We start from the raw sequence: 25438 nt of genomic DNA, 5'->3' as shown, positions 1-25438 counted from the left end.
ATGGAAACGCCACTTTTAAGATTGACCGTATTTTCGTTTTAGGTTAAATGCCTTGTGAATGGGAGTGAATGGGGCACTACTATGATAGCATCAAAAATCACTATTTTTAAAACACTAAGAAGGCTCGACACAACATGAAAATTTGCTCGAAATATCACCAGGGGCTCTACACATGAACTCCAGCACTGACTACATTGTTTGTGTACACAAAGTTTACTAAAAAGAAAAGTTTTGTACGACTCACTTTATCAGTTAGTGTTTCTGGTGGCTGAAATTTTGTCAGTCAAAAGTAGTCGATCTCCGAATGCAATGTAATGAACTGACTCCATATGAGGAAATGTCATGAACTTGTAATTTCAATGAAAAGCATGATAACTTAGATAAAAAATGATCCATGAATTTATATGGAAACAATAAAGACGTTTTTTTTTTTTTTTTTTTTTTTTTTGCGACTAACCGACTAATACAGTTTTTGGTTGACTAAGCCTCTTCTGGTCGACTAACGATTAGTTCAATATTAGAGGTTAGCCCTAGTCATAACACAGTATTGTGCATTTAAGCATGTAAAAATAAATATTTATGAGTTGACAATCTGCTCCTGTAATCATAATTTGTGTGAAAAGGAATAAAAGTTGTTGGTGTTTTACTGCCACTAGTGTTCATTTCATCTGGAAACTGCAGTGAAATGTATGTAGAGGTATGTTTTTGGAGTTAGAGGCATGTTTTTCCAGTGAGCCTAAGTTGCGTTGCATTTAGAGGCACTGATTCGAGCATAGTTTGTATATCAATATTAATTTTACATTTGCAGTGTGCTAAGTGCACTGGCCCCATTGGTCTGGACCATGATCTAACCTTTTTACACATCCTTTGACTGACTAAATTAATACTCTGGTGCTCATTTTAGTGAACAGAATCTCTCCATTTCTCTGTTTCTTTCTTGTTTCTCTTCCTCTCACACTCTTTATGAATGGAGACCCATCAGCTGAACTCTGGAACAATTACACGTAGCTAACACAAGCGATTGCGCTTTAAGCACTGCTGGTTTTGTAACAGGCTCTGTTTAGTGTGGGAGGGAGAAAATTCCTTCCGGACGAATGAAGGAACATTTGGTCAAACAGCAGGAACAGAAGCGTCTGTGCTGATATTCAGTGTAATGTCACTGACTTCAATATGGACATATTGTTATATTGTTCCCAGTCCCTATGATGTTCTGGTCTCTAGATGTGACTCTGGGTCCCTCCTTCAATGAAAAAAAAGTCATTAATTTTTGGGTGAACTATTCCTTTAAATTTAGTTGCATTCTATGTGTAATACTGGTTATGGAAATCATTTGGACTTTCATTCCAGAGGGTTTAAAAGAAGAACAAGAAGGCTGTCCATCATCCATGCAGAGATGGATTCTTTGTTTTCTCTGTATTTTGAGCATAATCATGTCGTGTTACAAGGTCATGACACAGAAGTTGAAAGACTGGATATAACACTGCAAAAAAATTATTGTAGAAGCAGGTTTCGCTCTGAAATTGCTAGTAAATTTCACAATTAATTACGAAGAAATGGCAAGTAAAACACTGAATTAAACAGAGTTTTAAGGTAGAAAGACTGAAAGAGAACTTTCTTGAAAACATATTCAAATATTCCTTATGTTTATTGAAATACACCATTGTACTTGCTATATCGTAACCACAATTTTTGACTGACAATCCAAAATGATTTTGTGGTAATCGACATTATGCTAAACATGCTGTTACTGATATTAAACCAGAGCATTTCTTTAATCTATGACACCAGCATCAAAACCACAATGCTGAACTGTATTTGGCATTTCATTAGCACTCTCTGTACCATCCTACATATAAATAAATGAAGTGTTTGCCATCTGACCCTTAAAATGATTAAACAGCGTTCAATATTACTCCCGGGCTCAACCTCGGTCCTCTCTAACTGCATTGAGAACGCCTGAGGGACAGACCGAGTCTTCACCCATCACTGCTATTCTTGTCCAATCTGATTTCAATTGCAAAGGGCTGTTGAAAACACAGGGAGATTACTCTGTGCGATGGCTCGTCTTGACTGATGGGTCACCCTCATAAATCCTGCTCAGCGGAGGAACGCTCAGCTACATTTATACCCATTAGCCGAGGCAATTTGTGAAGGCTCCAGTCACGGACAGGGGACGCGCAACTAAATAACACATATAGCGTCAAGCAACGAGACTCTGCAAGGTTGACAACTGACATACTGTGGGCCCTATTTTAAGGATCTAAGCTCATGGTCTAAAGCGCACGGCACAAGTGCACTTAGGTCGGTCCGAATCCACTTTTGCTAGTTTAACGACAGGGAAAATGGTCGGCGGTCCCGGCGCATGATCTAAAAGGGTCGCCCCTATTCTCTTAATGAGTAATGGGTGTGTTTTAAGCGTAACGTGTAATAACCAAACAAAGTCTCATCTCCCATTCCCTTTAAAAGCCGCTCGCGCCATGGCAGATTCGCTATTTATACGGCAGAATTTGCAAGTGGAAAACTAATATGCAGAGTGTAAGCACGTTGTGGACCCGCCTATAGGCGTACATTACTAATGTGCTCTTTAAATAACAAAACCAAAAAATATTGGACCATTGACTTTAGACCAGGTTTCAGTTGATCAATGGCTCAGTCTATTTCAGTTTCTCAAAATAGCAACACTCAAACAATGTGCCTGAACACACCTGGTTCTCAGACCAGCAGCCCATGGGCGCACAAATGCATTTGCTATTTAAACAAGACATGACCTGCTATTTAAACAAGACCTGTATGTTAGTGAACGCCTGGAGGGGATTGTAATTTTAATGGTAAAGACTGAAAAATTGAATTGGTTAATGGAAAGTTCCTTTAGTCTATGCAATAGAACTAATAAGACATTTTCACAGTAAAACACTGTTAAATCTAAAGTTTTTGGAAGTGACAAACAACAAGTCACCATATAATTTGCGGTGAAAAGCCCTAAATTGGCATTCCCAAAATTCTCTGTATGACAATTCACGTTTGATGGGTCTTCACTGAAATATCTCAGTTTCTTCTCAGTTTTTTTCTTATCAGTTATGTTACATCTTATGTTGTTAGATGAATGTTTATTGCATTATTTTAGTGCCATGTGTGTTACCATGATGGTGTTTTGTGTTTAACACTGTGTGCATCTTCTATATATCAGTATTTCCCTCAGCTTGGGGAAAAGCCACTTGTGATGAACTTTACTTTACTGTAAATTTAAGCTAAATCTGTAAAACTTAAAATGTTGCTACCGTATTTTTTATTTACAGTTAAGTTGTGGTAATCACAGCTGCCATTTTTTTCTTACTTTACATTATCAAAAGTAAGTACCTTACATTTACTTTTCTTACTCAACATTTGCATACTGAATTTTCATTGAATTGATTTCAAGGATATTGGGGATATATAGGAATATTTCCTTCTGGAGATGCAAATTCTAGTTCTATTAGTTAATCTGGTTTTATATTGAAGCTAAACCTCTAAATACACTGATATTTTCAGAATTGTGCAATAATCAGTGTTGCAGCTGATCTAAAGTGGCAGAGCGACCAGGAGGACTCTGAACTCCAGGTTTTTATCTGATTGGACCAGATGTTACAATTCTGTACCTGTCTAGTTTTTCTTCCCTCTTTTCTCTCCACAGCAGCAGGCGATTCATAAGGGAATCCCGTTTGCTATGCTGCAAGAAAACTCGGTTACACTTTATTTTAAGGTGTCATTGTTACAATGTAATTATATATTTAAGTACTGAGCAATATTAATTAACATGTACTTACTATAGGGTTAGGGTAGGATTAGGGTTTGGTTGAGGGTTAGTTGCATGTAATTATGCATAATTTACTGTTATTACTATGGAAAGTACATGTAACATATGTAACAAGGACACTGTAAAATAAAGCGTTACTGAAAACTCTTTGCTCCGGTACCTTATTGACTCCGTCTGCCATGGCCTGCAGGGTGAGCTCGCGAGGACCGTCCACTGTTTTGCCATCATCGGTGGGACCCCAGCTGGCACTGTAGATGTCAATGACCTGTGGCATGTGGCTGATGGAAGACGCCTCAATGATGTCCGTCATGAAGGGCTGGTCCAGCATACGAATGCCTGCAAAAAAATAGAAAAAACTGAGAACATGGGAACAATAGGAAAACCCTTGATGCCGCTCTATTCATCATGATCTGCAGTGATAACTGGAGGGGTGAGAGCATGTGAGATTCACTGGTGACATATGGAAGAAGAAGCAGAAGATAATAGCTTTGGTACTGCATCAAGCACTTCACAAGTTTTAACCTTAACTTTGCTTCTCTCTCTCTCTCTTCTGACAAAACTTGCAGAAATTAAGAAAATAAAGGTCCCTGCTGGCCCAGCTGGTGAATTAGCATGCAATGCTTAGCTCCTGTAGCATGTAAAGGCCCTCATATACTCACAGCAAAGTTATTTTCATACTTTACTTAGGGTTAATAAGAAGTTTGAAAGCTGTTTGCGAACATCCCGAAGCACTGAGTCTCCCGGAGTCTTGCTAGTTAACTCTTTCCCCGCCATTGTTATACAGTAGGGGACGCTATTACACATCTACTGAAAGAGTGCAGAATCTCCTGATCAAAACACAGGACAAGAAGAAGCAGAAACAAGCAATAGCATATAATAATCTGCATATATAAATTATAACGCGATCATCAACATTAAACACCATATGAATCAAAGCTGCCTCATGTTTCTGAATGAAATGTCGACCCAGGACGAGCTTTAGGACTGTGAAGCTTTGGGGGTGTTGATGAACTCGATCTACTCCATCTGTGTTTGATCATCGTTCTGAATCCCATCCGGATGTAGTCTTTGACAAAAACACGATTTTCCCAGCTTTTTGCTCAAAATGTTGCTTTTTTTTATGAAACTTACCCACATTCAAGTGTTGATAAAAAAAGAATGCATGAAGCTAGAATAAAACGGGTTTTTGTTTAAAAACAGAGGCTCTGTTCTTTATTTTGATATATTGCACATTCAGATATTTATACAACAAAATATTCTGGGGGTCATAAAAACTTTTGTGAAAGTGTTCAAAAAAGCTGGCGGTGGCTGGCAGGGAAAGAGTTAAACAGTCTGCAGGGGACTGTGACGGAGGCCAACGATGCAACTTCTGCAATGATCTTCAACAGGCAACATGAGCAGTGCTAACTCAAGTTCATTACAGTGCGTTTCAATATGCAACAATCTCTGTCTTTTCATATATATCTGCACAGGTTTAAGCCCGAAGCTCTGTATGAATACACTCTAAAAATACCACTGCTGTGTATCATAAGACATCAAACACGTGAGACCCTTAATACTGACCTCTTCCTGAAGGTGATTATAAAACATTGCAAGAGCTGAAGTGGTGAGACTACAGACACTCAATGTGTGTGTCCTGTGTAAGGGACAAAAGCTAAACACAAGTATTCACTGGCAATTAGTTACTCTCCTTTACTTTTGTGGCCTTTTGAAAAGAAAAAAAATCAATGTGCTGCAATGCGTAAATGATGTTTTTATTGATGCTGATGTTTGTGTGCTGGATATTGTGGAAGAGGGGAAGGGTAGAAGTTATCAATATGATAAAGATGATTTTCCGAAACAAATGGATCATTCATCATAGTCATTCAAAGTCATTCATTATATTTATCGACTACACAGAACAAACCTGATAAGGAAAAAATGCAAAGAAATTATTTTAATTAAAACATTGTCTTGAATCTTGATAGTATCCAAACACATTAATACAAATATGGTTTCTGAATTTAATTGGCTTCTTGATTGTAACATGCATTTTCTGTAAAGCTGTTTTGAAACTTTTTTTACTTATTTTTTAAAGCTCTATACAAATAAATGTGAATTCAATTGAATTGAATTGCATATTGAATGTGTATATTTGTATGCACCGTGTGCTATGGAATGAATGTTCTTGGTACTTTAGTAGGGGTGTGACGAGACACTTAGCTCACGAGACGAAACGAGACACGAGATTGGGTTCATGAGAGCGAGACGAGACGACAAAAATGACAAAATTCATGACTGGAACAATAGTCTGCAGGTGCATTTTGTTTTAACAATCATCTTGTAATTAATGTAATTTCCGTTCTACTTAATGAGTATGGATTATCATATGCATTGCAATATACAAGCACTGTAAAAGGTTTTGCCACAAACTCAACTGACTGACTTCTCTCCTGTATGATTTCACAAGTGTCTCTTCAGACCTTACTGTAAATGAATTATGAGCTTCCAGAACTTCTGATTGAGACTGTGTGTGACCTACTAATTAAACTCCTTTCCACAAATTGAAAATAGACATTTTATTAATTAGTGTTATTAAGTGCAAACAAGAAGTGCAACCATAATCAAAGAACTCCCTCAATATTTAAAGTGCAAACAAAGACCAGAGTCAAGAGGTGGTTACAACGACACAGCCCATCTTAAGATGGGTTTGATATTGGGAGACAGGCTATTGTGTGTTTGCGTTTTACTTTCGCTTTCGAATTAGCGATCACACATAATCTGTGTATAGATTATAAAACATATAGACATAAAAAAACATTTATAAGATGCTTAGGCTCTGTTTCACAATGAATCCTCCGCCATGGTCTTGTCAGTCATCTCACCTTACTTTTGTCATGTGATCAGTGAACTGATTGTGCGACTCTGCAGCTCGTGCGGGATGAGCAGAGCAGACCTTTACAACAGTTTCTCACAGTCATGGTTCCTGTGTCATGTGATTTCCTTGCCCTCATGTGATCATGTCTTGTGCTTCCCTTTTCTTATTGGTTCATTGTTTCATTGGTGTTTCTTGTTTGGTCATTAGTCTTCTGTTGTTTTCATGTTTATGTTATTGACCAGTCTTTATTTTTCTCACTTATGATTATTGTAAATAAACTGCAACTGGGTTCAGCATAATGTATCACAAAGAACTTGGATAAAAAATGCAATGCAGATAGTGCACACCAAGAGCCTATTGTCTGACTTGACAGCTCTGGTTCGTCCCTTGACTGCTAAGCCTACTCTCAACTACTCTCAACTACTCTCAACTACTTCCAAAGCAATTTGCTTGACATCTCAAATGAGACGTTGTTAGGAACATTGATAACACTTTATTTCGATGGTCCCCTTTAGTCATTCTGCCAACTATAAGTAACTTTGCAACTACGTCAACTAGCAGTCTTTAGAGTATTATTAGTCTGTCTGATTACTATCTGTTAAAACTTTATTTTGATGTTCCCCAACAGACATTCTACTGACTATAAGAAACTTTGAAAGTACTTCAGATTATTCTACTAAACCCAACCTAACAGCCTTCTAATACTCTATTGAGAGTTAGCTGACATGTAGCTGCAAAGTTACTTATAGTTAGTAGAATGTCTAAAGTGGAACTGTTTAAATTAACCAGAACTTTAAATTCATGATGAGGTCATCACTGTTAAAAACCTATCAGAAACGTACCTGCTACCTTGGAGTTGTAGGCCACGCCCACCCCGCAGATGTTGTTGTTTGAGACTGCAGACACCTCACCAGCACACCTGGTTCCATGACTGGAAAAAAACAAAAACATTCAGAGATGTCTAGAGTTACATATTTCACAATGATTTATGTGATCTAACAATTAAATATTAAAATTATTTGCTAAAAAAAATCTCTCCAGTCAGCAAAGCTCTTATTCAGTTATTCATATTTGTGGGCGGGGCCTGTGCAATGTGAAGTCACATGGTTAGAATCTGCAAACGGCTTATTCTGAGACACTGCTTTGATTTATGGGGATTAAACAAGCAGTTTGTGGATTTTTATCATTACATGGTGGTTGTGTACACACATTTATGTTCAAACCCCATGTAAAAGTGAATTTTGCACAATAGGTCCCCTTAAGTAAATGAAGTCATTGATGTTGAACATTGCTCTACTTCAATAACAACCCGTAAATGTACAAGACAAGCTTCTAAAATGGTCTCTAGAATGGAGAATCCTCAGGAAGAGCCCCGGCATGAAGCACAGCGATGGTTCCCTCCTCTCCTCCACTCAGACAGTCAGCGCTTCTATTTATATATAAGCGTCTGATTATGCTGTGAGTCTGCAGCTCAGATGATATTGCTCTGCTCTCACCACACGCCCCAGCATGCTTCACACGGTGGAAAAACACAAGAGGATATTCTCGCTTTTCTATTAGATTGTGCCTGCCCTTGATGCGCACTGTAAAAAAATATCAATTATGCCAAGGTTTAACTAATATCTTTCTACAAAATATCGTATTCAGATTTGTACTCTGAAATCAATGCAGGTTATGACATCTTCTGTGTTAAAGGAACACGCCGACTTTTTGGGACTTTAGCTTATTCCCCGTATCCCCCAGAGTTAGATAAGTCCACACATACCCTTCTCATCTCCGTGCGTGCCGTAACTCTGTCTGACGCGCCCACCGTTAGCCTAGCTTAGCACAAAGACTGGAGGTAAATGGCTCCAGCTAGCATACTGCTCCCAAAAAGTGACAAAATAACGCCAACATTTTCCTATTTACATGTTGTGATTTGTATAGTCACAGCGTGTGCAAATAACAAGGTCACATGAGACTCAGCCAAATTCTAACCCTATACATACTGGGAACTATATTCTCAGAAGGCGAAGCACTGATACTTGAATGGTTAGAAGATGGCTGTGTCTCATGTGACCTTGTTATTTGTACACGCTGTGACTATACAAATCACAACATGTAAATAGGAAAATGTTGGCGTTATTTTGTCACTTTTTGGGAGCAGTATGCTAGCTGGAGCCATTTACCTCCAGTATTTGTGCTAAGCTAGGCTAGCGGTGGGTGCGTCAGACAGAGTTACGGCACGCACGGAGATGAGAAGGGTATGTGTGGACTTATCTAACTCTGGGGGATACAGGGAAGAAGATAAAGTCCCAAAAGGTCGGCGTGTTCCTCTAACTATGGACACCTAAATATTTTCAAAATCGACTAGTCTGCAGGTTGCCTGAAAGACTGATCGGTTCTCAGAAAGCCTCGTATAAGGCTGGTGTCAGGGTCACCCGACATTGATCTGACATGGTTTTTACAGGGGTGTTTATCAAGTCTTGCATCTAAAGTCTGATCATAATTCTGGAAATGTTTTAGGTTTCGACACAGAAAATGAATAATGTTTTATAATCAACGATTATATTAGTATGGGTTCCTCAACCAGAAAGCCACATACTGTATATATTAACACAAAACATGGCATACAAAACACAGAATATACTGTGATTTAATTGACAGTTGTCAATGTAAAATTTTTCCATAAACGCAATGACAAACAGGAGTGCCACATTCTCGAAAAACAATAAGCCATAACTGCCATAACATCAATGAACAACATTACTGCAGGCTTCAACATGGCTGTGTTTACCATTAGAAATGTCAAACAAATTTCGCCTACGTAGGCGATTGTAGACCGAATCTGTATCTGTATGCATGAGACTGTCTGAATACCGGCAGAATTAGCAGTTTTTGTAGTAAAAAGAGACATTATGCAGATGTATAATTTGCTGTTATGTGTGTGTGTGTGTCAGAGCCTGCAGTCGCTGTGTGACGCGCGTTCGCTGTGGGCGTATCGTGACGAGCTGGATGCGCTCCGAGAGAAGGCCGTTAAAATCGATTCCCTATTTTCGTTTCGAAACTTGTGTTGGTCGGTCTGATCGATTGTGCAATCAATTTTCGAATGTAAAATGACAGCCCTAGTATCCATCTAAAAATCACTATGAACAGGAGCATGTTAAAACGCGATATCAACTCATCATAAATCAATAAATCAACTCATCAGCTTTCAGTGTGCAAGTCTCCTCGCATTCAATTGTCAATTGTGATCGTTCCTGTTGCGTGTCCTCAATCTGGCATCCCGCGTGAGCGGCGAGTCTGAGGAGGCGGGAGAAACAACGATCTCTGATATTTAGGATTTGGACTGCAGTACCTATTTCCACCACTAGCTGTCAATCTCACATATACTGTACCTTTAACGTGTGGTACAGTGATATTCTCTGATGGTGTGACAGTGTGATGGGGGTCTTTGAGCAGAGCAGCACGCCGACAGAAGGCTTGCCAATCTTCCCTGACCTTCCTCCCGTCGGGCACCTTCTGTCCACATACTGTACATATGCAGGAGAATATATCTCATACACTCTCGTGAAAGCCTTAGCTATCGGCTGCACAAATCTGCACAATAAATAGCTCATCATCCAAGCCAAGAAAACAACTACTCTTGTATTTGATATAGTTTTGAACAGGTTCCTAGCTAAGAATTCAGGATCTTAAGAGATTATATTGCTCTTGGCCCTCATCTTTTTAATCAGGTTTAATCAGTGTGTTGAATATAGAAGAGCTTGTGCTCGGGTGAATTCAAATCCGTTCAATGTCATTTCATAACACTAAAGCATCCTTAGACTGATTCCGGTGAAAACTATAAACATCGTGGCTCTGCGGTGCTGTTGAACTATTAGTGCTTATTTGAGCATCCAAACCAGCCCAACACAGACACACTGGCTCAACCAATTACATCCATTTGGGGTGGGACTATCTGTTTGTCCAAACAATAGCAGGCGGAGGGGTGGAAGTTTGTTTCCATGGAATAAAAAAGTAATTGTGACTTTTTTTTCCCTCAGAATTGCAAGTTTATATTTCACAATTCTGAGGGGAAAAAAGCAGGAATTGGGAAATATAAGCAATTGCAAGAAAAAAAAAGTCAGAATTGCTAGTTTATGCCTTCCAATTTGGACTTTATTACTTGCAATTATGTATTTGTATCTCACATTTCTGCAACTGTCAGTTAAAAAGTACGAATTGTGAGATTAAAAAGTCGCAATAATTTTTTTTTTATTCCCAGGTGGAAACAAGCTTCCAGAAACCTGTTTCATAACAGTTTTATTTTCATGTCTTTCGCTAGTGGTGCAGAAATGACATGCTTTTGCACACAATATATATGAGCCTCAATCATCTGAGAAATTGAATCAATTAAGAAACAAATGAAAAAATCATCAGTGAATAAAGTGAATAGTCAACAAATGCATTTTTACTGCTAATGTAATGTAGTGTCATAAACTGCTTTTTTAAAATATACATGCTTGGGAGTTTAAGTGCTTTCCTAACGTTTGTGAATGCAAATGCTTTTAGCTGTGAGCTAACTTGTGTGTCGCTGCGTTACGAAGTGTTCTGAGAGCACACTGTTACGTTACACTGGGTCGTGTTGAATGGTGAGATTTTTGTTTCTTTCTTCTCCACACAACACCCTTCCTCACATAAGCATCTCTCGTTTGTTCTGTTTCATAATGCACAGCAGAGAGGAGGATCAAATTATCTATTCAGAGAGAATGGAAGAAAACATTGATTTAAGTATTAAAACTCCTTGCATCCCTTGCAGAGCATTAATGAATGTTTATTGTAATGTAAAATCTATTGAGTGCTGAGTCATTGATCAGTCCCACTGGAGGTGGCAATGAAACATGACACTAAACGAGGCAGTTTTCCTCGTGATCTTCACCTCGGGTGGTTTTGCTCAGGCCTACGAGAGCAGAAGGAAAGGCTCATTGCGTGTGTTAATGCAGCTGGGCTGAGAGCCAGGGAGAGATGACTTAATGGGGTTACGTGTAAGGAAAATCAATACAGAGAGGCAAGGAGTCCTTCATCCAAACACTGCTAAGAAACACAGTTGCAGGTCAGTGCACTGCGGCATCAGCGAGATCTTCAACCAGCAGATTTATATCTTATATAGTGTACACATTCGAGGTCAGTAAGATTTTCTCTCAAAATTAGCTGTAAAGTATGGAAGATTGTCTCCGCCACAGATTAAAACATTTTTAAAAGATAATTGCGACATGTTATCTCACAATTGCGAGTTTAAATCTTGCAATTCTGACTTTTTTTCTCTCAATTGTGACTTTATATCATGCAATTCTGACTTAATAACACGCAATTGTGAGTTTAGATCTCACAATTCTGACTTAATAGCACGCGATTGTGTTTATATCTCCCAATTCTGACTTTATAACATGCAATTGTGACTTTATATCATGCAATTCTGAGAAAAAAAAGTAAGGATTGTGAGATAAGTTGCAATTACCTTTTTATTTTTCATTTTGTGGAGGAAACAAGCTTCCATAGTAAAGGCATTTATAATGCTACAAAATATTTATATTTCAAATAACTGCTGTTCTCTTTCTATTTATCAAAGAATCCTGAAAAAAATATATATCAATATTTCCACAGAAATATAAAACTGTTTTCAACATTGATAATAATCATAAATGTTTCTTGAGCAGCAAATCAGCATATTAGAATGATTTCTGGAAGATCATGTGACACCAAAGACTGTACATTTTGACCACACTAAAACCTTTGAACAGTACTGTAACTAATAATACAGACATTTGATTACATAATCGTAGTTGATTAGCTTGTTTTCATCTGAAACTTGTACCAAGATACAATTTTATTCACAACAAATGAAAAAAAGTGCAAAAAAGGCTTCACACTATGTGAAACATGAGTAAAAAAAAAGACTAAAGACTTTGAAGCTAATGTTATCAAACAGAGAGTTCTCAATCTAAATTCTGATTGGATGGAATAGATATAAACACGACATTGCGTCTATAAGCTTTGCATTGTGTCCACTCAGTATTTTCACATTTCTACACGGTACTTTCACATGAAAATAACAAATCCCAGAGAGCAACACAGTGTCGGCCCAGATCCGGGCCACATCCGGTACATGTGGATTCAGCGCGTACCAGATGTGGGCCGGATCTGGGCCATCTGTGCTGTCCACTGATATCCACTCAAACAACTACGGATGTACACGTCAAAATATGGTCACACACACTGTCATTCTGAAAACCAGCCGCTAGAAACGGAGCTCATTACCTGTTAAACCAGTCGTCCGTGTAGCGAGGGTAAGGGAACGGGTCGTTGCTACTGAAGTCAAAGCTGGCTTCTGCATTCTGAAACATCAACCAGAAACAGAGGATCCGTCATCAAGCTTTACAGACTTATGAATTAGTACCAATTATGTCAAAACAAACAATGAGCTTCATTTCAGTAATTAGTCATTCATTATTTAGAAACCATCTCTGGAATTCCCATTGTGTTCATCCCTCCGTGTGCTTTGAGCTCCCCCTCATTAAACGTTCCTCTAGCTATTCCTTAATTAACTATCCACCCAATCTCAGGGGTAATGTATTCAAACACTGCGGGAAACACGGCACAGACACCTAAATCATGAGAGGAACTTCATTCTGGTCTGACACAAACTTGCAGAGACATGAGGAAGAAAAGGTCGGTGTGGGTGTATGACCACAATCTGAAATGAGTCGTTTTGTCACAGTAATGGTGTGTGTATATATATATATATATATATATATATATGCAGAAAATTCAATAAACCAATAATGTGTAATGTTATTTTTTTTTAAAGATTTTTACATTTTTGAAAGAAGTCTCTTCTGCTCACCAAGGCTGCAAGTATTTGATCAAAAATACAGTAAAAACAATAATATTGTGAAATATTATTACAATTTAAAGTAACTGTTTTCTATGTGACTATATTTTAAAATGTATTGTATGTATAAAAAAATTTATTCCGAGCTGAATTTCAGCATCATTATGCCAGTCTTCAGTGTCACATGATGTCATACATTATTAATGGTGCTAAATTATTAATAATGGTTCTTATTATAACAATGCTGAAAACAGTTTTTGCTAAAAATGCAGGATTCTTTGATGAATAGAAGGCATTTATTTGAAATGTTACTTTTGATCAATTTAATGCATAATTGCTGAATAAAATTGGCCTTTTCGTTCATTTTTTTTACCTCAAACGTTTAAAAATATGGTAGCATATGACAGTTTCCAGACAAATCTGAAGCAACAATAATCATAAATGTTTCTTAAGCATCAAATCATCATATTATACTGATTTCTGAAGGATCATGTGACACTGAAGACTGGAGTAATGATGCTGAAAATTCAGCTTTGATCACAGGAATAAATTACATTTCTAAATTGTAAAAAATATTTGGTAACACTTTATTTTGATAGTCCTCTTTAGACATTCTGCTAACTATAAGTAACTTTTCAACTACATGTCAACTAACTGTCATTAGAGTATTAGTAGACAGTTTACTTAATATCTACTGACACTTTATTGTGATGCTCCCCAACAGACATTATCCTGACTATAAGTAACTTGGCAACTACAAGTCAACTTATTCTCCTAACCCGAACCCTAACAGTACTGACAGTCTACTAATACTCTAATGACAGTTAGTTGACATGTAGTTGAAAAGTTACTTATAGTTAGCAGAATGTCTAAAGTGGACTATCGAAATAAAGTGTAACCAAATATTTTACTATATTAATGTGTTTACTGAGTGTTTGATCAAATGTAAATATAGCCTTGGTGATCATAAGAGCCCCTGTTTTCAAAAACAAGAAATCTTAATTATTCCAAACTTTTGATCAATATAATAAATAGTGTAAAACAGTCCTGATGGCGCTACCGCGGTATAAAACATGTGAAATCTCTCTGTCCGCTGCCACACAGTATATATGACCCATATAAACAAGGAAAGCTGCAGGAGCTGTAAACATATTTAACATAATTTCAGCCAGCGAAATCAACAAATGCCCTCTTCAGAGCAGAACCATGCAGAACCTTCCCATGCTCATGATCTCAGGTCTTCACAGCGCTTCTCACCATCGCGTTCATTACCCGGACGGGCCTGAGCGTGGCCTTCATTAGGCCAGAGTTGAAAAGATGGTTCACTTATGTGGTCGATGGCTCCAGGCTGATGAGGTTTCACTGGCATTTACCAGAGTGACTCAGTGGGAGACAAAAGGGAGGCCTTTGGTTCCCGAGGCCCGGTTTAATGATGTGTTTGGAGAAGATAACGGAGGATGGAAGGTTTTCATAGGGATGACACTGAGAAAACTGAGATTCACTGGTTCATCCAAATTCAGCTGGTCTCCCAGTGGAACCATCGGTGAGAAATATTCTTATGACAAAGTATAACAATTAATTTCTTCAAGCAGTTTTTGTTCTGACCATAAGCCCAATGTTAACTATTACGAATAGCCAAATGCATGCAATGTGAAATCCCTTCTTAACTGGTAGACAGTCACATCACACTCCCTAACATCAAAGTACCAAATAACAGAAACAAGTATCATTTATATTTGCCACAACATGCTTATTTATTTTCCCCTCAGAAATGATGAACTTTATGAATGATACTTTATTATCCTTATTGTCATTCTGAATTTTTATAATAACAATTATAAGAAGAAAACACGTGTTCAAGATAACAAAAATCATCATTTCCTGGGAAATCGGCACAAAATATCAGGAATAAAACTGTAAGTTTCTGCAATCCGGCTCTTTTTCCCTCCATCATAAACGAGTGTGTCTCAGAGCGTCAGACGAAACACAGTAAACGCTGTCATGTTCTCTGGCGTTCGGATGCTGGTGTTCGGGAACACACTCGTGTGTGAGACGCTTCTGGAGGAAAACCAAATCATTCTGATCACACACTTCGACTCCGGCGTTTCAGAAACACCAAACCAACATTAGAGACGCTGCGACGCCATTGGTCCACTGGTCACTCCAGTTATCCAATCACAGCTGACTCTGAGGCAAAGTCACACAAGGTTGAGGGATTTATTCTGCTAATGTGTTTCCATCGTAGTTTATGTGCATTTCTTCTCATCGGATGAAAAAATGTATCCACTTCAATTGGATCATTATTAGAATTTATGCGCATCTTGCCGTATCCATCCCTTTTTTTTTTTACGCAATATCCCAAAATTCACATAAAAATAGGTGGATGGAAACACAGCTCATGTTCCTGCCATAGAAAAAAAGTCCAGTTTCTCGGAGTCTGCACTCAGAGAAAGTAGAGCATGATAATGGACAGCAGTCCCAGAGCGAACGGCTCCCAGATGACACATCAGTCCTGTGCTTTACAGCAGTGTGTGTGTCCCATAATCCATCAGTGCAATCATGGAGATTCAGATTCTGCCATTCATGTCGGCCTTCACTTCAGCTCTCTCAGAGGAGAGGAAGTATTCTTCTCTGCCCCAGAGACTTCATTAATGGAGAGAACATGAAGACGAAAACATGAAATTGCATCAGTGCTTCAAAACATCATCAGTAATAGTGATATTCTGAATTGCTGTGTATTTATATATATATATACAGGTGCTGGTCATAAAATTAGAATATCATCAAAAAGTTGATTTATTTCAGTAATTCCATTAAAAAAGTGAAACTTGTATATTATATAGACTCATTACATGCAAAGTGAGATATCTCAAGCCTTTATTTGTTATAATTTTGATGATTATGGCTTACAGCTTGTGAAAACCACAAAATCAAAATCTCAGAAAATTAGAATATTACATGAAATCACACAGTAATTACACAGTAATCCCATGGTCATTGAAGCAGGTTTTGGTTATTTTGGCAGTGTGTGCCGGTGCAAATCCTGCTGGAAAATGAAGTCAGCATCTCCATAAAGCTTGTCTGCTGAAGGAAGCATGAAGTGCTCTGGAAATGTCCTGGTAGACGGCTGCGTTGAGTGGACAGCACAGTGGACCAACACCAGCCGATGACACGGCTCCCCAAACCAACACAGACTGTGGAAACTTCACACTGGACTTCAAGCATCTTGGATTGTGTGCCTCTCCATTCTTCCTCCAGACTCTGGGACCTTGGTTTCCAAATGAGATGCAAAATTTGCTCTCATCAGAAAAGAGGACTTTGGTCCACTGTGCTTTATTAAATCCAGAGTCAACGCAGCCGTCTACCAGGACATTTCCAGAGCACTTCATGCTTCCTTCATTTTCCAGCAGGATTTGCACCTGCCCACACTGCCAAAATAACCAAAACCTGCTTCAATGACCATAGGATTACTGTGTAATTACTGTGTGATTTCATGTAATATTCTAATATTCTGAGATTTTGATTTTGTGGTTTTCATAAGCTGTAAGCCATAATCATCAAAATTATAACAAATAAAGGCTTGAGATATCTCACTTTGCATGTAATGAGTCTATATAATATACAAGTTTCACTTTTGTAACGGAATTACTGAAATAAATCAACTTTTTGATGATATTCTAATTTTATGACCAGCACCTGTCTATGCAGTATATTAGGGATGCACCTTTCAAATGGCAAATAATAAAAAAAAAAGGGCCAATACCGATAACCGATAATTCTTTATATTTTTGTCACGGTTTGGGTTTTGTTTATTGTTCCTGGTTCTTGTCTGTCATGTGATCCCCTGTTCTAGTCATGTGATCTTGCCTTGTGTTCCCCTGTCTGTTGTCATTTTGTCATTGGTTGATTGTTTAAATGTTCACAGGTGTCCCTTGTCTCGTCATTAGTCCAGTATGTATTTAAGCCCTGTGTCTAGTTCAGTCTTTGTGAGTTCTTGATGTTGTTAAGTGGATGTTGGTTGTTTTGTTCCTGAGTCCTGTTCCTGTATTTGAGTTTGTAAGTCTGGAGTTTGTTTATTAAAGTGTGCTGCATTTGGATCCTGCTTCCTCCATGTTTCAACCGAATCATTACAGAAGAACTCACCACAAAATGGATCCAGCAGTGGTTAGCAACCAGGCCCTGAGGAAATTCCTTTCTTCATTGTTTCAGGATGGCCAGCCCATTGAGAGATATGCGAGGGACTTTTTGACTTGCTGTCATCTGGGATCATTAGATGACATCCAGCTCATGGAGCTGTTTTGGAGCGGGTTGGATGATGACATTGCTCAATTTATGCCGGAGGACTATACCGGCTGGACCCTGGAGGGATATGTCGACCTGGCCCTCTCCTTGAGCGGTTTGGCATTTACTGTGGGCTTGGCTAATGAAACACCCCTTGAGCTCACAGTACCCCCAGAGCCCTCACCGCTGGTCCCGTCCAGTCCAGAGTCTTCACAGCTTCACGTCTCATGTGCCCAGCCTGAGAATCTTCACGTCACACCAACCATCAAGCCAGCCACTGGATTGGTCTATGGCCGTCAAGGACTGGTTTCCAGCGTGGCCGATTCCCCGCTGATGTCAGCACATGCTGCCACAAAGGCCATCGTTCCAGGGACTCGTCCCGCCGAGCCTTGGCTCCACGTCAGCCCTGCCGAGCCTGAGCTTCACGTCACGTCAGCCGATCCAGAGACTGAGCTTCACGTCGCTTCTGCTGATCCAGAGACTGTTCACGTCGCTTCTGCTGATCCAGAGACTGTTCACGTCGCTTCTGCTGATCCAGAGACTGTTCACGTCGCTTCTGCTGATCCAGAGACTGTTCACGTCGCTTCTGCTGATCCAGAGACTGTTCACGTCGCTTCTGCTGATCCAGAGACTGTTCACGTCGCTTCTGCTGATCCAGAGACTGTTCACGTCGCTTCTGCTGATCCAGATCCAGAGACTGTTCACGTCGCTTCTGCTGATCCAGAGACTGTTCACGTCGCTTCTGCTGATCTAGAGACGGTTCACGTCGCTTCTGTTGATCTAGAGACGGTTCACGTCGCTTCTGCTGATCCAGAGACTGTTCACGTCGCTTCTGCTGATCTAGAGACAGTTCAAGTCGCTTCTGCTGATCTAGAGACGGTTCACGTCGCTTCTGCTGATCTAGAGACGGTTCACGTCGCTTCTGTTGATCTAGAGACTGTTCACGTCGCTTCTGCTGATCTAGAGACTGTTCACGTCGCTTCTGCTGATCTAGAGACAGTTCAAGTCGCTTCTGCTGATCTAGAGACGGTTCACGTCGCTTCTGCTGATCTAGAGACGGTTCACGTCGCTTCTGCTGATCTAGAGACGGTTCACGTCGCTTCTGCTGATCCAGAGCTTCCCGCCAGTCCAGCCGAGCCTGCACTTCCCGCCAGTCCAGCCGAGCCTGCACTTCCCGCCAGTCCAGCCGAGCCTGCACTTCCCGCCAGTCCAGCCGAGCCTGCACTTCCCGCCAGTCCAGCCGAGCCTGCACTTCCCGCCAGTCCAGCCGAGCCTGCACTTCCCGCCAGTCCAGCCGAGCCTGCACTTCCCGCCAGTCCAGCCGAGCCTGCACTTCCCGCCAGTCCAGCCGAGCCTGCACTTCCCGCCAGTCCAGCCGAGCCTGCACTTCCCGCCAGCTCAGAGCCCTCTTCGCCGCTGGTCCTGCCCAGCTCAGAGCCCTCTTCGCCGCTGGTCCTGCCCAGCTCAGAGCCCTCTTCGCCGCTGGTCCTGCCCAGCTCAGAGCCCTCTTCGCCGCTGGTCCTGCCCAGCTCAGAGCCCTCTTCGCCGCTGGTCCTGCCCAGCTCAGAGCCCTCTTCGCCGCTGGTCCTGCCCAGCTCAGAGTCCTCTTCACCGCTGGTCCTGCCCAGCTCAGAGCCCTTTTCATCGCTGGTCCTGTCCAGTCCTGACCTGCCCTCGTCGCAGACCTCGTCCAGCCCTGACCTGCCTTCATCGCCTGTCTCATCCAGCCCTGACACGCCTTCGCCACCGGACTCCTCCTACCTGGCGTCTAAGTCCGTTAACCTCCCCAAGAAAATTTTGGGGGGGGGCAATAAGCCTTCACCGCCATGGCCACCCGAAGGGATTTCTTCACCGTGGCCGCCCGAAGGGTCTTCTCCGCCGTGGCCGCCCGAAGGGTCTTCTCCGCCGTGGCCGCCCGAAGGGTCTTCTCCGCCGTGGCCGCCCGAAGGGTCTTCTCCGCCGTGGCCGCCCGAAGGGTCTTCTCCGCCGTGGCCGCCCGAAGGGTCTTCTCCGCCGTGGCCGCCCGAAGGGATTTCTTCACCGTGGCCGCCCGAGGGGTCTTCTCCGCCCTGGTCCTCTGCACATCCTGATCCGCCCTGGCCGTGGCCACCCTTAGGGTCTTCTCCGCCGTGGCTGCCTGAGGGGTCTTCTCCGCCCTGGTCCTCTGCACATCCTGATCCGCCCTGGCCACCCGCACATCCTGGTCTGCTCTGGTCCCCTGAACAGTCTGGTCCACCCACGCTTCATGGCCCAGGCCCGCCATTGCCATGTCCTGGATCTATTCCTCTGCACGGGCCTGGCCCTCCATCCCTCCCCCAAGACCGCCTCCGCTCCACCACCCTCCTGAACTTATGTTTTTGTTTTGATGGGCGTCGGGAGCCGCCCATAGAGGGGGGGCTATGTCACGGTTTGGGTTTTGTTTATTGTTCCTGGTTCTTGTCTGTCATGTGATCCCCTGTTCTAGTCATGTGATCTTGCCTTGTGTTCCCCTGTCTGTTGTCATTTTGTCATTGGTTGATTGTTTAAATGTTCACAGGTGTCCCTTGTCTCGTCATTAGTCCAGTATGTATTTAAGCCCTGTGTCTAGTTCAGTCTTTGTGAGTTCTTGATGTTGTTAAGTGGATGTTGGTTGTTTTGTTCCTGAGTCCTGTTCCTGTATTTGAGTTTGTAAGTCTGGAGTTTGTTTATTAAAGTGTGCTGCATTTGGATCCTGCTTCCTCCATGTTTCAACCGAATCATTACAATTTTAAAGCAATAACCAATATATTGGCCGATAAATCTAAATACAAATTTATTTTAATGATTTTTGAGAGACAAAACCAAACAAAACTGCAAAAACATTACAAAAACAAAAGTCTCAACATTAAAAGCCCTGTCCCAAGCACACACTTTTAATGTTCTCATTATAATGTTATGTAGCCGATATGAAAGATTGCTGCACATGTTGCACTTTACAGTGTTTTCCTTTTTTGAAGTGATTTCAATCATATTTCAAGCAATTCAAAATCATCATGTTGAGCAGTGCGCATCTGAAGTGTCTCAGCTGAAGGAAATAATCCATTATTTATGGTTTTAATATATCGACCAAATTTTCTAATCTAAAAATATATCGGCCGATACCGATATGGTGGCCGATATATCGTGCATCGCTTATACACTCACCTAAAGGATTATTAGGAACACCATACTAATACTGTGTTTGACCCCCTTTCGCCTTCAGAACTGCCTTAATTCTACGTGGCATTGATTCAACAAGGTGCTGAAAGCATTCTTTAGAAATGTTGGCCCATATTGATAGGATAGCATCTTGCAGTTGATGGAGATTTGTGGGATGCACATCCAGGGCACGAAGCTCCCGTTCCACCACATCCCAAAGATGCTCTATTGGGTTGAGATCTGGTGACTGTGGGGGCCATTTTAGTACAGTGAACTCATTGTCATGTTCAAGAAACCAATTTGAAATGATTCGAGCTTTGTGACATGGTGCATTATCCTGCTGGAAGTAGCCATCAGAGGATGGGTACATGGTGGTCATAAAGGGATGGACATGGTCAGAAACAATGCTCAGGTAGGCCATGGCATTTAAACGATGCCCAATTGGCACTAAGGGGCCTAAAGTGTGCCAAGAAAACATCCCCCACGCCATTACACCACCACCACCAGCCTGCACAGTGGTAACAAGGCATGATGGATCCATGTTCTCATTCTGTTTACGCCAAATTCTGACTCTACCATCTGAATGTCTCAACAGAAATCGAGACTCATCAGACCAGGCAACATTTTTCCAGTCTTCAACTGTCCAATTTTGGTGAGCTCGTGCAAATTGTAGCCTCTTTTTCCTATTTGTAGTGGAGATGAGTGGTACCCGGTGGGGTCTTCTGCTGTTGTAGCCCATCCGCCTCAAGGTTGTGCGAGTTGTGGCTTCACAAATGCTTTGCTGCATACCTCGGTTGTAACGAGTGGTTATTTCAGTCAAAGTTGCTCTTCTATCAGCTTGAATCAGTCTGCCCATTCTCCTCTGACCTCTAGCATCAACAAGGCATTTTCGCCCACAGGACTGCCGCATACTGGATGTGTTTCCCTTTTCACACCATTCTTTGTAAACCCTAGAAATGGTTGTGCGTGAAAATCCCAGTAACTGAGCAGATTGTGAAATACTCAGACCGGCCCGTCTGGCACCAACAACCATGCCACACTCAAAATTGCTTAAATCACCTTTCTTTCCCATTCTGACATTCAGTTTGGAGTTCAGGAGATTGTCTTGACCAGGACCACACCCCTAAATGCATTGAAGCAACTGCCATGTGATTGGTTGATTAGATAATTGCATTAATGAGAAATTGAACAGGTGTTCCTAATAATCCTTTAGGTGAGTGTATATACTGTATATACATACACACACACACACACACATACACACACACACACACACAGCTTCATCAATTATATGGCTGAAAAATAAGTATGGGATAATGACCACTCAGTCGATCATTACTGCAAAATTATCCACAAAAAGGGGAGTCTTGCATCACTTTATAAAAGCTATAAACCATGATAGACTATAGGCCCGGTTTCACAGACAGGGTTTAGATTAAGCCAGGATTAGGCCTTAGTTCAATTAGGACATTTAACTAGCTTTTATAAACATTCCTTAGAAAAAAACATTACTGGCGTGAATCTCGAGATGAAACAATAGCACTGACATATTTTAAGATATGTTGCTTTTAGTTAAAACAGCTCAAACATGCAGTTTAGTCTCGGATTATGTCTGTGAAACCGGGTGTTTATGATTTTACCACAATTAAGGGAATTAAGGGAAGTCAAGGGTCTATTACCCCTATACACTCGTAAAATCACTGTAGCACACAGCCTCAAGTGGCTTATTGCTTTTTTTCTTACTCGCTTTCCAGTTCAAATATCTAAACATCCATAAATCAAGATTAATTTACTTGAGAAGCAAAATGACTTAAGTCTGCCAATATTCAAAATATCTGCCAATAGGGTTTGAAAAATAAACTTAATTCAAAGGGAAAACATAATTTTTGCATTGCACAAAATTAGATTAATGTTCACTAAATAGTTCCACTCATGCTACATCTGTGAGGTCAAAGTTTAAAAAATGCTCTAAAACCATTGTGTGTGTGTGTGTGTGTGTGTGTGTGTATGACATCATTTTAATCACCATGGAAACCGAATACCATAGAGGAAAGCATGTTGAAAGACACACATACAGCGCAGTGAATTCAGCAGCAGCTGAGCGTGATTCGGCCTGTTCTTTGGCAAGTCTCCATTTGGCTGCCGCCTGGAGACCGCAGTTAGCAAGCGATGAATTAAATCCAGTCCCCTGTCGGAAACAATCCTTCAAACGATTATGCTAATTCACTCCTCATCCCACATTAGTCCTTATTAGGAAAATTATTCTGAATCTATTTTTAACCTCGTACCCTTCAGGCACACACACACACACACACACACACAAAAACAAACGTTTACATTCTGTCTTTCAGCGAGTATAGTTCTGCTGCTAATGGTGAGTAACGGGGATGTCTGGGAGGAATTGATGCTAAATAAAACAGTAGCAGGGGAGGACATGGTGAATTATGCTTCAGCTGGGCCCGGCTGGAGACATCATCCTCCTCCGCAGTCAAACCCAGGTTATTTTTGGGTTAAACTCATCTGTGGTGCACATCCACGGCTCCTGCGGCTCTCAGAGCTCAGCGGGTCTCAGAACAATAACAGCTCTACTTCACTGGCAGAGAAGCATTCGTGAAATATTCTGGTTCCGACTCCCATTTCGATTCCATTAAGATTTCATTGATAGTTATTTTAGTGGTTTGGAAGAAGAACTTCCGCAGTAAATACTGTATATACTTAGGGGTGTAACAATATATCATGTCACAATATAACGCAATACAAAAATGCAACAATATGTATTGTGTATAGTTTAGTATACACCCAAAATGAAAATGACTGTGTGAGAGTTTTCAGAGTTTTAGTGTCAGTACTACATTAAACTACTATATAATGTTGTATAATATAATGTATAATAATGCAATGGGGGAATATTTGTGGGTCCTGATAATGCCAAATGTCTGATGTTACCAGTAACAGTGTCCTACGTTATTTTAAATATATCTAGTCAGTGACAGAGTGAAAGCATATTCGTCTACAATAATTCTGTATTTTCAGCTTCAGAATCATGAATATTGTTATTCTGGTGTCTCTATTGTCCTGTGTGTTGGGTTTCCAGCACCAAGTCCAAGTCTATTCATTTACACACACAATGTTATATCAAAATTAGCATTTTAATCAACAATTAATTTTTTGTCTTTTTATCATATGTCTTGGAGTATCGCAATAATATCGTATTGTGAGTTCAGTATCGTGATATGTATCGAATCGTGACATGAGGTATATCGTTACTCCCCTAGTATATACAAAACAAAAAATCTGTACTAAAACAGCACTTTTTTTAGTCACACGAGGAACTGCAAAATGAATGTTTTAAACTGATCAGTCAAAGAGTCCTGTCCCAATCTCATTGGCAGAGCCAATGTTGCGGTGACAGGTTCCCTTTCGAGGGAACTTCGACACTGCGTCATTGCATTAACACTAAGGGAACATTTGGAAGCTTGCTCTGGGATTTCCTCCGGTTTGGACGAGTACCTCCCTTCCGTTCATAGCCTATTCGGCTATTGTGGGGAATAAATCAATGCCACTGGTTTAGGAAACACTCGCGTTTAACTCTCTCCTGCTTTGGCATCATCTTTGAAAAGGCCAGCCTTGCCGTCCAGGCCGTGCCGGAGAATATCAGCACTGGTTGGCAAGGCCTCTGAAGCGGCAGGTCAGGCTTTTGGTTTGGCATTACAGGCCTACCAGGCTGACCTGCTGAAGGAACTGGATTCCAGCAAGGGCCTTGGCCCTAACGCGGTTAAAGAGCACCGCCGAGCCACAGACCAGTCTTTTCGAGATACCAACATATTGCCCACGCTATCGCCCATTCAATGGCAGCCAGAGTAGCTACAGAGAGACACCTGTGGCTAAACCTGTAAGAGATCAAGGAAAAAGAGAAAGCTTTTCTGCTGGATGCCCTTATCTCGCCATCTGGCCTATTTGTCGACACGATCAACACCACTGTCAATAGGTTTCAAGTGGCAAACGAAGCAATCTGATGGATTCCAGAAGTTCGTCCCTCGCCGGGTCCAGCAGCCTCCGGTCCCTAAGGAGATCTCAGGTCTGTTTTTGTGTACCAGACAGCCAAGAAAAAGAAATCCAGACGCCAAGTCCTTACTGGCGAGCCCCTTCGAGGTAGAGAGAGTGGTACCGACCTACTTGCCCCATCTCTCTCTCGACCCTGCCAGCTCCGGTGTTTGGTGGAATAGCAGTTTCCGGAGGGGTTTTTGGCCCGTCTCAACTCACAAATACCACTTCTGCCAACCCTCTCCATATGGACTATAGAATACGACTACAGAATTCAGTTTAAATCTCATCCTCCTTGTTTTAATGGCATGCTCCCCACTATGGTGAAGCCAGATCAGATATATATACAGTACATATTCCACTGCTAACGCAGGAGCGACAGTCTCTCTTGGACAAAGGGGCCATAGAACATGTTTTCCTCCCAATAAGAAACTCGTTAAAGCCATTATTTTCT

General features: G+C 41.1%; 1 protein-coding gene across 1 annotated transcript in view; it reads right to left on the bottom strand.

Moving 5' to 3' along the window:
* pcsk2 (proprotein convertase subtilisin/kexin type 2) overlaps positions 1-25438 on the bottom strand; it is a 72944-nt gene that overhangs the window by 30285 nt on the left and 17221 nt on the right. Inside the window, exons 6-8 of the mRNA XM_079855507.1 lie at positions 12930-13006; positions 7493-7581; positions 3954-4129 (exon numbers count right to left, since the gene is read on the bottom strand). Coding sequence (XP_079711633.1) covers positions 3954-4129; positions 7493-7581; positions 12930-13006 — 342 coding nt within the window. The remainder of the gene's footprint in view (positions 1-3953; positions 4130-7492; positions 7582-12929; positions 13007-25438) is intronic.

Source organism: Squalius cephalus (assembly GCF_949319135.1).
Source record: "Squalius cephalus genome assembly, chromosome: 21".
Taxonomy (NCBI): Eukaryota; Metazoa; Chordata; class Actinopteri; order Cypriniformes; family Leuciscidae; genus Squalius; species Squalius cephalus.
This window is presented reverse-complemented; position numbering and strand designations above follow the sequence as displayed.